Here is a 14,247-nt window from a genome sequence, read left to right on the forward strand (position 1 = left end):
CATCAACATTTGTAGGTCAAATAGAAAAGTCTTTTTGTGCAGCTGTGTTTGACAGAATGAGAATTAAGTTGAACTGAATTGAATCTGAGGGTGTTACCTTTTTGGTTTGAGCCAGTCCTTCCATACCTCCTGTGTACAGGCTCACTGTGTTCATTCTCAGTCTGACCACTCTGGAAAAAGAAACGTAACACACAGACACCAGATAGAAGAAAAAAAACAGTGAGGGATCATGTGAACATTTGGGATTTTTAGTTCTATTACCAAGAAAAGGAAAGTTAATCTTTAACTTTACAATAAATTACACTGTTTATGATTTTCAATTTAATACAGTCCGATGAAAACAATGTCACTATCATCTGTACATAAAATTCTAAGTGTTAATGATTTTACCTCTGCGCTGGCATGTCTGCGACGCCCCTGTTTCCTTTTGATGGACCCCCCTCTCAATTCTTCTGATGAGTTATTATGAGGCTTCGGAGACAAAACCCCTGACAGTGAATCGCTGCCTACAAAAGGAAAAGCAAATGAATTAGAGGTGAGGACATCATCATCAGAGGGTAGAACAGGATTTAATTATCAGAAACCACCTCATGTTAGTTTGCCACAGAACAGTTACATTTGTCCTCTGTTTCAGCTGCACTTAAATTCAGGTATGTTTGAATTTTTAAAGGTATTACTTTTAATTAAACCAATCTCACTTATATAAAAAGTATTTTAGTTTACTTCAGTTTGACTTTATGATGTCATACAGACATTTCTGGCAAGAAGGCCTTCTTCAGCATGTATTCTGGAAATTTAATCAATATACACAGGTGGGGTTGTACACCACAAAGTGTACTTTTGAAGTTTTGAAGTCACTGTGAGAACTTGCTTAACTTACTGATTAAACATCATTACCCTTTTGCAAGAAGAAACCGAGACTAATCATAAGCCAAATCAATCTATGTCTAATTAATGTGACTTCTTTAATGCGCAACAGACCGTGTAAAAATTTAAGATGGATGAAATGATGTTAATCCATGAAGTGGAAATATACAGGATGTTACTGTGTGTGACCTTTTGTAGTGTTCTGAGAAGACAATGTTTCAGTGAGGAGATGTTGCTTACAGTTTAACCGATTATTTCTCCTCAGTTCAGCCTGTAGTAGAATTACATTGTTTGTATGAATATAACCTAATAAAGTCTCAGTTCCTCTTCAAGAACTGGATTTAACCCCTGATTGTGCACAATGCAGCGTGAGCTCCAGCCAATATCTCTGAGACTTTACCATCGCTCTCCATGTCGTCGTTGAAAAATAGGCTGTCGTCCATGGAGACGAAGCTGAAGCTGGAGTCATCGCTTTCTTCAGAGATGTAGCCAGAGGTCAGACAGGGGTCGGCCAGAGATCTAGGAGGACAACTGCTACTCTTGGGCCTCTGGAAAGACTGAATGTACTTCGCCAAACTCATACCTTTACCTTGAAAACAGAACAGCAGAAATTAAGGAGGTTGCCACTAAATTTTCAATCAAATATTTTTTTTAATATTCAAATATTTTTGGTTCAATTAATTGGTCCTTCCTAAGCCCAGCCCTGTTTCACTCTCTGTTCCAAAGAAAGTTTTTTGTACTTAAATATGCTATATGATAGGCTTGTTTAAAAAAAAATAAAATTTTGAAGATGGGGGAACCTGTAAAAGACACATTTGAATATTAACATCTTAAATGAGCTAATGTTAGCAAAACAAGGTGACCTTATATGTCGTGTTTACAGGAAAAGGAGAAAGTTGACCAAGATACCAAGTTTACTCAACTGTTATTGGGGCACAGAGTGAAATGGGGCGGGACTTTGGAAGGTTCAATTGATCAACTTTTAAGACTGTAAGAATGCATTACTTGTTTTAGTCCAAAACCCAAAGTAAATAACTGTACAGAACAATAAAATTATCAACTCTTCCTCACTGTTGTTGTAACGGAGACTGTGTGATCTGCCTCTTTCAGCCAGCAGGGGGCTGAGCCAGGCGGCGTCCAGGTGGCCCAGCCTGAAGCCCCCAAGGCAAAGGGCGCTGTTGTTGAGGTCCAGACCTAGACGTCCCAGCAGCTGAATGACTGCAGCTCCATCGCCCCGCTTCACGCTCACCGCCAGAGCCCTGCGGAGGTGCTGCTCGTGGGTGCCTCGGCTGAGCAGCAGCTCCACCAGCTCGAGGGGTCCGCCTCGCTCACACACCTGAAAAAGACAGCACAGAGCGCATGATTGAGACTAAACTGATGATTATTCTAATTATTAATTAATTTATATATTAGTATGGCTGAGACTGACATTGCTTTTGGTAAAGTTTGAAATGTGGCAATTATTGAAAACTGTCAAGTATCAAAAGGTGGCATCAAATGTCTGGTCACAATCAGTCTTGATTACTTATTTACTCTAGATTAACAAAAACTTAAAAAATATTCCCAGATTTATCTATTGGTCTATAAAATGTCTAAAAATACTGAAAAATTCCCATTCATGTTACCAGTGCTTAAAAAAATGTTTTCAAAGTTTCATCAAACTCCTGTACAATATTCAAAATAACTGTATGCAATATTCTCCACACACACACACACACACAGTGTAATACGAATATTCAATATTTTACGATATGCAACTTTTCACTGCTTTCTATATTTATTTGTTCTTTATTACGTCTTTCTACTGAGTATTCTATTTTATTATTATATATTTTATTCTAAATACACTTATACTGAATATTTTATATTATAATCATTGTTCTGTCTTTTATTAGTTAAGTTACAATACTTACAAATGCTAACATGCTGATGTTTAGCAGACAAATCATGATTCTGATGCTTGATGAAAAGTCACTGGACCCACTAAGGTACTGCAATTCATCCAGAAGGGAACATCAATTTGTGTACAGCATCATATGGTAATCCATCCAATACTTGAGACATTTCAGTCTGGACCAAAGTAGTGGACCAACCAACAGTGCCATTTTGAGAGATATAAGCAAAAAAATGTCCAAATTCCAGATCTGTTCTGGACTATAAGATAAATTGCCAAAGGAACGCAAACTTTGATAGGTGTGAAGACATAACTTCCCATTGCTGGTAAAAAAGCATCAGATTAAACTTAATCTCCTGTCATGAACCACTGGATTTGTTTCCTGGCCTGTGATGTTTTGTGACAGCTGACCTGGTAGATGAGAGATTCTGTTTTGGTCTTCTTATTGATGTCAGCACCAAGCTCAATCAGGCACTCGGCCAATGTCGTGTCTCCGTCCTCGCAGGCCTTTTCCAGCATGCTATAGTGTAGCTCTGGGTCGCACCACATCTTAGACAGAGCCAGGCAAACTGACTTACGTAACTGACAGCAGACAGAGAGGGAGAAGAGACAAATTTATTAAATTACGTGAAAGGTTCACAATCTTTCTATCAGGGCATTTTCTAAAAGCAGAGAGTTTTCTAAGAACAAGCAGTAGACAAGTGGCCTACATGCTTAATCTGAACGGTATTCAAGCATGTCTGGTATGTCCTGCATGGTTCTTTTGTACTATATGTTCCTGTGTGTGTACAGTATGCCCTGTGTTTCAACTTGAAAGCAGATCAAACTGAAATAGCAATTAAGATATTGAGATTGAATACCCATCAAAAGTTGAAAAATTATTGAGTGGGAGTGCTTCCTGGACTCAAATTAAGTTTGTTTGAGGGAGTCTTTAGTTAAGGATACATGTAGAAACACAAATCAAAGAAATCTCTAAGGCACTCATGGCATAATCATGTTAGACCTCAAAACAAATCAAACTCTGACGTATTTTGGCATCAAGTCTTCTCAGAGAGGCAAAAAACCCTGAAACTTTTTTTTATTTTATTTGTGTGTGGTACTTGATCTGTAAATTCAGTTTTCGATGCTGCAGAGGACCCCTGATTACAGTCTGAGATAAGAGGAGACCGTCTCAACTCACCGGGTTGTTACTCTGGTCAGGAGTCTCCTCTCTGAGGTGTTGGAAGATCTGCCTGTCAAAGTCTTCTCTCTGCAGTTCAGCTGCTGCTCCTGAGCAGGCATCCAGCATCCTCAAAGCCACTTGAAAACACTGCGAGACACATGACATGATAATTAGTAACAGCAAAGAGAAGTTGAGTCAATTTTAATTACAGTTTATAGCCCATAATCTGAATACAACGTAGTCTACACTGCCGGACTACTAGCAATCAGTCGCCATCAAAATTTAACATCACAAGATGGCTGGTAATCATGAAAGTTATGGATAATATTTAACAATATTTAAACAGAAGCTGTTTTTCAATTCCAGGAAACAATGTACAATTCTAAGATACTCAGAAATGCTCAAGTTTAAGAACTGTGTGATGCGACAGTTATGATATATGATAAATTTCAGTATTGTGTTCAAACAGAATGAAAAAACAAAAGCACTTTTCCTGATAAACAAAGCAAATGCAGAAATCAACAGTGGCTCCAACCATGAATCAAGTCACCTTCAGGAGCATCTCAGAGTCTTCTCTGTACTGGATGAGAGAGGCGACCACAACAGAGGCCAGAACAGGTACAATCATCCTCGACAGCTTCTTCTTGGATACGAGGTAGTTGAGCAGGGTAAGACCCCAGTAGTGTATCTCTGGAAGAAGGTGGGACGTTAATGACAGTGTGATTAGTCATTTTAAAATCATGTTAGTGTATACTGTATACTCAAGTTTGTGTACACTTTAAATCAAGGAAACTCCACTTTTACTTTTCTTCTGGAACTCTTTCCTCCTACTTCAAACCCAGCTTTTATGGAGCTAACCTCAAGAAGAGGAAATATGGAGTAATGACTAATGACAGACATATTATTGTTATGTCAGTGACATAAATCATAAGCTATGTTTTTTCTTAACTATCACTGTACAAGAAACACTATGCTCTCCTGTTATGACTCTCATTGAAGACATTGGCTGCAAATCAATGTTATGACAAGGTTTAGCTGATGTTTCCTTTCCAATGCAATGATAAAACTGTCAAAAATCAAATTTGGGCTCACTTGGGCTTTTTAGGTTGTATACTGTACCTCGTTCCTGAGGGAACATCTGTAGTGTATGCAGCACTGTGTCTATCGCCCCCTGCTGGCAGAGCAAGTCCACAGCACCAGAACAGTCAGCCAGAGCAGACAGCACCTTCAGACCACACTTCTGTATGATGGGGCTGCTGATGAACTGCACACAGACACAAACAGCAGCACTGAATATCAAGCTGGTTGAAGCCAGAAATCAAATTCTTTAGAGGACTGTAGCTGTTTCAACTGTTAAGGGTATTTTGCTTGACGTGTCTATAGACACACTGCCGACACAGCTGTGGAATATCATGCAATTATGGGCTGTATTTAAGCACTAAATCACTTTATGATTGATGTGTTTTGAGAGGGGTCCTTGTGAAAGAAAACACACTTTTTTTTAAAGAAATCAATGTCAAAGTGATAAGCGCATACAGAAATAGACTTTTTTCTTTTAAGTGTATTTTTGGAAAATTTGACTACCTGTACCACAAAAGAGACTAATAAAGTGGTGTGTGTGTGTGTGTGTGTGTGTGTGTGTGTGTGTGTGTGTGTGTGTGTGTGTGTGTGGCCTTCTACTCATCTTTTGATGTTTTTGACATAAAAAGTTTGTCAAACTAAATATTTTTTTGCTGTCAGTTATTGTATAAATATAGATGGTCAAAAGTCAAATATTATGGTTAATTATTGGCTTTTGACTTTCTCACTGACATGTGATGCCTTTTTTGCTTATTTCTAGTCTGTTTAGAAGCTGTTTTTGTTCCTGTTTACCACCCAACCCTGAGGCAGAGGGGTACCAAACAACCACATGGGGAAAAAAAAAACATGCTCACAATTCATTCATACCAGCACGTCAACTGGCAAATTCTTTTTGGAAATGTAATTACATCCTTCCGATGTCCTGGTTGTATGACAACCTACTGTATAATTTCTGCAATGAATGGATGGACTGTTGTTTAATTCACATAATGAATGAGAACTATATGTGCTGTACTGGCTGAGTATCTGTACACTGCTTCAAAATGTCATCAGGGAGTTTTTCTAGCTCTGCCCTTCTGTATTTTTTTTGTTGTTTGCCATATCATTGTCATTTTAATATATTATATCAGGTTAGATTTTAAAAAGCATGAAAGGACAATGTATCAAACTGTGGAAAGACTGAAGGAAAACGAAGAGAGTTGAAATAGATATTATGGGGTTGGTCAGTGTGTTCATACCCTGTTGAGAACCTCCAGGTAGAGAGTGTGAGCTCCCTCCACCACACACTGGTTTTTCAGGACCTTCAGCGACACGTCGGCCATGTCTGGATCTGCGACCGAGACGCCGTGCTCCCTTAAACTCCTGTCTGAGAATTCACACACACCAAGGAAACATGTGAAGACAAAGAGGCAAGCAAACACATAAACACAGAGACACAAGTGCTCCGTTATCAATCATTGATCTAATTAAGAGCGTTACAAATCCAGTGCTGGGAGCAAAGAAGACACTATGACATTGTTTTGATAGAAATAAAAACAAGAAAAGCTGCTCCACTGAACCAGCTTTCTCTTCCCCTAAACATATATTTCCTGAGCCATACAGCTACAAAATTATAATCTGAGTAAGCATCAGAAAATCAAGTGCAACCACCTACATTTGGGAGGTTTGTCTTGCTTCATGCAAACCAGAAAGACTGTGATTAATTTGTATCCACACAATACCATGTACTGTACATGGACACTACTGTGAATTCCTGAACTGTAACCCAGAATTGTCTTTAGAGCTGTTCTGCAGCCAGAATTGCAATTCAATGCCTCTTATAGCTGCATTAAAGGGGAACTTCACTGATTTTACACATCAAAGTTTGTTCACATGTCTCAGGGAGTACTACTGCGTATGTTGCCATCATGTTCTGTTGCCGCAGAAGGACCTGTGCGCAATCTGATTGTGATGTCACTTGTGTCAGCGTCGGTTGCAGCTGAAGACTACAAGTTTGAAAATGAGCAAAGTCCAGGACAGGGATCGTCACCTGCAGGCCAGTATCACAAACTGCTTGTATCTAGCAAAAAGTTACTGCTAAAGCAAACCAAACATTAAAAGCATTGAATTGGTGAAACATGAATTAACTACTGACTTCCTGCTATCATTCATCAAAAATGCATTTAAAAAAACAAAACAGTCATTTTGGCATTTGTTGACAGCGGAACAGTTGGAAATATTCCAGGGAATAATGCGACAAGAAGGAGCAGCCACAGTGACATGTGGCCAAAACAGTGAACTAAAAAAGATTAAAAGGCTGGTGATAATTTTACGTGGGTGCATCACTACAAGCAACTCAATTCATATTCCACATTCATTTGATTAATTGTTCATTTAGAAAATAGTGATTAAAGGAGCTTTTTTTTCCCACCAAACAATAATTCTACCCTGAAAGATCAGCATATAGCCAACATTTGATTGACAGGTCACAGCAGAAAGAGCACTTACAGTATATGTCGGTGAAACTAAATAAGAAATGACACTTGAGTGTACCTGGGCAGAGGAAGACCAGGCTGGCCTGCAGAGCCTCCAGCTGAACCTCTGGCTGGAAGTTGTGGATCTTCATGGCACTGAGGATCTGACTCATGGCCATGTTCAACTCATCTAGACTGGCTGTCCTACAGGCGCAGAGAAACAAGTTTCACTCCAAAATTAAATATGAATGTCATTGTTTTTTAACATGTTGAGAAAATAATCATATGCCTCCAACTTGCACAAAATCCTGCAGCATTTCTCAGCTTATTGGTTATCCATGGTGTTAAGAACTGATTTCAAAAATTTGATTTAATCACTGAGTAGTTTTGTCTCTTCTTATATAACTGACATTCTCACCACTTTCACCCCTGCTTGTACTCTTAGATCCTCTAACCAGCTGTTGCTCTCAATCCCCAAGGCAAGACTTGAGACTGTGGAAGTAGGGCTCCATGACTGTGCAATAACCTTCCATGATGAATCAGACAAGCAACCTCAGTGTCCTCTTTTTAAACTCTTAATTACTTTCATTGTTTCTGTTTTTATGTTGGTGAAAAGTGCTACTTAAATACCAGATTTTCTAAAAACAACAAGGGAATCATAGAATGGAAACTGTTTTTGTGCCCACCTTCCCTGGAAGAGCAGAGTGAGCAGTTTGCAGGCGCTGATGGAAACTTCAGCTGAGGATGAATGTCTCTTCATCATCTCCACTAGGTTGACGTGGAGACCGCTGGACAGCAGCAGAGAACACATTTTACCTGCAGAAAGAGCAGAGCAGACATTCACTGTACGAGCCAACAAAACAGTACAAAAAATCTCTTCCTTCTTCTTTTCAACTGCCTTAACATAGCTGTAACCTTGAAAATGTAAACAGAGGCTTGTTTCATCTGATCAAGTGGCTGGCATTTATAATAACTATAGATATAGATTTAAATTTGTACTGTTGTGAAGAGTGTGAAGACTCACTGTTGTGCGTGATGAGTGTTGCAATTGCACTGGTAGCAGCTTCAAACACACTGGGAGAGGAGGAGTGGAGCAGCATGGCCGCCATTAACTGCCTGTGAACAGGAGTCCTGAAAACAACCAGACGATATTCAAAAATGTCATGACATTCTCTCATCAGACATTTTTAAATATTTCTGAACATGAACAGCAAGACTGATAAACACCAGACCATGGAAAGATTTCCTGCACTTTCAGGATTCTAATACAGGTTACAGAGAATTTATCATCTCTTTTGTTTGGCTTCTCTTTGTCTGATAAGAAAATATGTGAGTCTAGAGATATTTTAACCTTTCACTAACTGGCATATGTGCTTACAGAATAAATAACACTGCAAACAAATGCCAAGTAGTCTTAAACTTCTGTAGAAGGTGTGTGTGGTATTTCCTTGTTTCAGTGTGTTTCACCTCTCTTCCTGCTCCTCCCCTGAAGTGTTCACTCCAGCTCCATGCAGTAACAGATTGTGAATGGCCCAGCTTGCAGCTTCCTGCAGCAGCAGAAATTACAGACTTCAATTATTTAAATGATTTTATGTGAAATATTCTCTGTAGCCTGAGGGCCAGAAGAAGGTGGACTGACCTGAACGGCTGGCTCAGCAGCGTGGAGATCCAGCGCCATACAGCAGATTTCCATCCAGCCCAGGCCCATGTCCTCCACCTCCTCCTTACCCCTGTTCTCCTCCTCCTCTCCTTCCTCCAGACCCTGCTCAGCCACCGCTTTGTTCTGCACGATGGTTGCAGCTGATAGAAGGAGACAGGATGATGTGATTACTGCACTGTACAAGATCTAATCTAACCATTAGATTGTATTTATCAGCTTTATGACGTTTTCTGTTCTTAGAAACAGTCAAAGGTTACGTCAAAAATTAGTAGCTTGTTGAACTGAACTAAATCTTCAGGATACAAGTCCAGTGTAGTCAAATGTAGATAAACACTATTGTTGATTTAGTGTATAGATGTTTATTTCTATTGGCTTGAGCTTCATCAGCTTTCACTAATACACTCCAAGTCAGTGTATTTAGTGTGTTAGTCAGTGTACCAGTTTACTTTGTTGTAAGACGGTCTTGTCTGATAGGAAGTCAGTGTTATATAAGCCAAATAACACTTTCTCCAAAACAACAAAACTCTATCTGCTCCATATGCAAAATAAGTAATTTTACCTTGCAGAACATGGGAGTTGCTGGTCTACTGCTGCCTTAATCTAGTAATATTATTGTGTGACCTTGGTGTTTTAAAATTAGTTCGAATTCATCAAAGTCACTCAGTAACACAAAAAAACCTACCAGTCAACACAGTGGTAGATCAGCAATTCACGTGTTCTATAAGGTAAAATGACTGACTTCGTCTCTGTAGTTGTTTTGGAAAGAGAGATATTTGAACTTTTCAGAAAAGGCTGTCTGACAGCAAAGTACAGTAGTGAAAATATTCTAAATATAGCGTACACTTAAACTGATACAGTTCTTTGTTTTTAGGTGGACCTTTTTAAGTGGATAAAATACCTTTAGCTGCTGACCCTGCCCACAGCAGTTCACTGCTTAGATTCCTCTCTTATTTTCCAAACTGGGTGCATGCTGACTGGCATCCACTGTAAGTAATACACTGATTATCCATAAGTGCCTCATACAACCCCACAATGCATAATTCAAAGTATCCCTTTAAGAGCTGATGAGCTTCCTGGCTACATCCTGGCCAGCATAACGATAGTGTTTGCTGAAGGTCTGATGGTACATACAAAAACTAAATAAAAGAGAATTAAACAGCCTCCAGCCAATCCACTGTCACACCAGTCTCACTTGTACGAGACAGCACATAAACACGTAAAAAAAAAAGTTATACCTAATGTAACTTTCTTTGGCTGGTAAGAAAAAAGCTTTAATACCTTAGAAGGTTTTTTTGAGGGAACTGAATTTACTAATTCCTCAGTTTTCAAGACCTACAGATCTGTTGCATATCCTGGAAATACCTGTCAACTATTCATGTTCATATTTAGCAGGCTGGAAAACACAAACTGGTGGCACATGACTAACAACTTGAGGAAATCAGTCAGTGTAGTGCTGTTGTCGTACCCTAACAACTTGTATAACACCGCTACCTGTTTATGTAGATGTCAAGGCATTGTTCACAAATCCATGTGTGTGGATATGAATAAATGAGTTAAATATAGCATGTGTGAGTGTGTGTCCTCACTGAGATCAGCCAGGCATGAGAGAGCAGCAGCTTGTAGTGTGGCATTGTCAGGGAAAGTCTGACAGGCTCTCACTGCAACCCTCTGGACGCCGTTCAGTACCAAGATGTTGTAGTAACTCTCTACAAGATGACACAAAGCATGCACACCCAGGATCAAACTTGATGCCTCAATTTGCCTCTTCAGTCTTAATCTGTCAACTGGCAAACACATTAGGCCGTCAGATAAATACATTCCAAACACTGCTGTATAAATAGAGAGGATTCATTGATTTCACAAATAGTGTTATCATCAGCCGACTGTCAATAAGTGAGGAAATACTCCAAAGTTATTCATTGACAGAGTTTTTAAATGACTACAATAGATTTCACGTTAGTACCAGTGATAAAATTCCAGAAATATGAAAACAAAATGTATTTTATACCCCCCAAGATACAGTACGTACTCAGCCAATTGTGTATGTACTTGTTTACTTCTATTATTTTGAAATAAGAAGCTGTTACATTTATATAGCTTGTACTAAAACACAAAAAACAGAGTTAGACTGTCCATGAAAACTTTTGCTTACAAAAAGATTTTTACACAATGTATAGTATTTATCAAATACGCCCCTTTGGGGCTGTTAAGCTTGGACATGTGGACAAAAGTGATGGGAGAATGGCTAAAAAAGTTTAATTTATCCAAACGAAAACCAACTGAAAAAAAAAGTTATTCAAAGAGGGAGGATGATTAAAATGAGACTTTAATATTAAAGCTACTACAGGGAACTTTCATATTTTGTTGATGACCCCTGTGGACAAAAGGGGTGGTGATTCTATTATAATAACCATGAAATATCATGTCAATTAATAAATAAAAAAAAAACATTGTTAAAACTTTTTAATATAATTCATAATTTGGAACATTTGACCCCTGGGACTGACCTAATGTAAACTTCCTGAACAAGCAGCAGCCCGTCTCCTGCAGGTCCTCCACGTCGGGAAAGGTGTCCATGGCGGCGATGATCATGCTGTAGCAGCGAGCACCTCCCGACATCAAAATCTCCACGTTACTCCCTGGAAGAGAAATGCTAATAAACTCAGAACGACCGCTGGAGTTTGACGCCAGCTCTGCTTTTTGCATTTCAAATGACAACCGTAATATTTTGGCTGAATTTGTTGTTTTAAGTCCACAATCGATATATGAAGTGATATTGCAGGATTTTACTACACAGCAAGTGAATCAGTCTATAGTCATATAAAAACAATAACATGAGTATGGTAGGTACTCATTATATTACTATTTTAGATTCCTAAGCAAATCAGAATAGACAACACAAAAAAGAAAAATAGCAAATGAAAGGAAATGAAAGGACAAGAAGGAGGTCAGAAAAGAGTGATATAGATCCTGGAATGTGTGGAATCTGTGAAAAACGCAGATTAAAGTGGAAAAAATGTTCATGACTGAAAACTTATGTCCACTTTTCCACTTTTTCATGTCCATCTACTTTTCATGCAGAAATCATCCAGCTAATTAGACTTTCGTCTCAGCTGGCTTTTAGTCATCTTTGACCTTCATCCTGCTTTTACTGAAATAAAAGTGATAAGTCATCGACTATATTCAGCTTGTGTTTTTCATAGAGAAAGTATAATATGATGACTGTTGAGTGACAAGCTTTCATACATGCATCAGCCATTGCAGTCACAAACAAACCATTAGCTTCTTTCTGCACAACAGGACTCCTCTTTTACACTGCCAACATCAAAACATCAGCATGGCCAATATTTTTACATTATAATGGATTTATTTGTATCAGCAAATATGATAACAACAAGTAACAAAATATTGCTGTACCACTAAATAGCACTGACAAGCATATTTTATGACTGTAAAATATCTCTTCAGTAAATGTTTTAGCTTTTAATAACAAAAAGGGGGCAATTGTTATCAAAAAATGCTTGGTAGTGCTATATGTTTGAGTTAAAAAAATTGATTTAAAAACATTATCATGATCTTTTATGTTCTATACATAGCAGGGGTGTCAAAATTTCAGTATTAAATCAATTGGAAGGAGCTTTCAATTTCAATAATCAAATTGAAATCAATGATCCTTGCAAATCAAGACTTGATCATGTAACAATGGCATGGCCATCTAATCTAATTTAAAAATAAATCTAATCAACTTGTGACCAAAACTTCAAATGTCAAATCGAATCCTGGATTTTTTCCAATGATGCCAGAAAAATGTACTGCAAAATGTAAAAAATGTAATGCAGAGATTATAGTGCATTCTGATAATTGCATTTGCTGTTCCAGATAGTAAGAATACCTTTTTATGGAAATGTTGGACTCCTAGACTCCAAGCTAATTATCCATTATACAACTATATATTTGGATCACAAATACATTAATTATTTACTCAAGGAGTTGCTGTGTTTTTCACCATGAGGGAATTTCCATGAAGATTTGACTAGTTTCAACAAAGACTGCTCTCCTGTCCCACAAACAGCTTTTCTGATGCAGCAGCACAACATGTTTACTGGCGTTTGTGGTATAATCTGATTTGTATCGAGACGGTTTAAAAAGCGTTACAGTGACATCATGGTCTGGTGGTGAGGCCAGAAATAGACCGTGTGGAATTAAGAAAGAGAAGAGCTGATGTTTAATGTGGTTCCTTCATGATCAACATGTGGTGTAACACATTAACAAAAAGTGAAAACACACTGTCCTAAACCTCCTCCTGTCCTAAATTACACTCAGACTTTCACTCTTTAATGTGCCAACAATCAATTAGTCTGAGATCAATGTTGGTGATAAGATGGTAAGATTCAGACATCAGGTTTGAAGAGCACTAACATATTTGCCCTTTTTATTAATCAAGTAATAAAGTTAGTGCTCCAGTACTTTGCTTTCCCTAATAGACCTCAAAAACATTGTTGGGGTGTAATGAGGTCTTACCAGGACGAGCCAGTGGCAGCAGCACCTTCATGGCCTGCAGGAGCAGGTCAGGGCTGTCAGGGAACTTCTGAAGAGCCGCCAGAACCACAACATGATCCTGGTTCTCCACAAACTCCACCAGGTGGTCATCACTTACTGGAAACGCAGACACAACAGGGATGTAACAATACCAAAAATTCAAGGTACGACAATAACGCAACAAAAAGTCCAGGGTGCATTGTTAAAAGAAAAACAATGAAAGATAACAACTGGAAAAAACACCCTTCAGTATATCATAAATCTGATTTGTACAGCATTTTTTGATTGTATAAAATTTGTTTTTCCTTTTAACTTTTAACTAAGTTCTTTGATAAAAATTAAATAAAATCAGCCAGCCATGACCTGAGCATGTGCAAAAAATGTCATGAACTGTCTTTGGCAACGAATGGCTGAATTATTTATGTACAATTACAAAACAATCCAGCTGTCTGTAGCAGTCCTTTTATAAAACGGAATAAAAAGGATAAATTAAAAGAATAAACCATGGATGGATGTACATTCATCCTTCTACAGGGGACCCCATACAACACACTCAAGGTCCCCAGATCCCAGTAAAAATATTAAGAAAATG

At 38.3% G+C, this 14,247-nt stretch overlaps 1 protein-coding gene across 1 annotated transcript in view; it reads right to left on the reverse strand.

Annotated features, from left to right (window-relative positions):
* Nucleotides 1-14,247, reverse strand: part of lrrk2 (leucine-rich repeat kinase 2) — a 41,110-nt gene that overhangs the window by 20,620 nt on the left and 6,243 nt on the right. The window contains exons 6-22 of the mRNA XM_084734759.1: nt 13,638-13,772; nt 11,624-11,755; nt 10,703-10,822; nt 9,096-9,256; nt 8,924-9,003; nt 8,481-8,587; nt 8,143-8,272; nt 7,536-7,660; nt 6,242-6,369; nt 5,043-5,187; nt 4,474-4,613; nt 3,942-4,070; nt 3,173-3,343; nt 1,939-2,203; nt 1,268-1,456; nt 391-506; nt 98-170 (exon numbers count right to left, since the gene is read on the reverse strand). Of these exons, the coding sequence (XP_084590885.1) occupies nt 98-170; nt 391-506; nt 1,268-1,456; nt 1,939-2,203; nt 3,173-3,343; nt 3,942-4,070; nt 4,474-4,613; nt 5,043-5,187; nt 6,242-6,369; nt 7,536-7,660; nt 8,143-8,272; nt 8,481-8,587; nt 8,924-9,003; nt 9,096-9,256; nt 10,703-10,822; nt 11,624-11,755; nt 13,638-13,772 (2,346 nt within the window). The remainder of the gene's footprint in view (nt 1-97; nt 171-390; nt 507-1,267; nt 1,457-1,938; nt 2,204-3,172; nt 3,344-3,941; nt 4,071-4,473; nt 4,614-5,042; nt 5,188-6,241; nt 6,370-7,535; nt 7,661-8,142; nt 8,273-8,480; nt 8,588-8,923; nt 9,004-9,095; nt 9,257-10,702; nt 10,823-11,623; nt 11,756-13,637; nt 13,773-14,247) is intronic.

The sequence above is a fragment of the Lutjanus erythropterus genome, chromosome 13 (assembly GCF_056507025.1).
Source record: "Lutjanus erythropterus isolate fLutEry1 chromosome 13, fLutEry1.hap2, whole genome shotgun sequence".
NCBI classification, from domain to species: Eukaryota; Metazoa; Chordata; class Actinopteri; order Lutjaniformes; family Lutjanidae; genus Lutjanus; species Lutjanus erythropterus.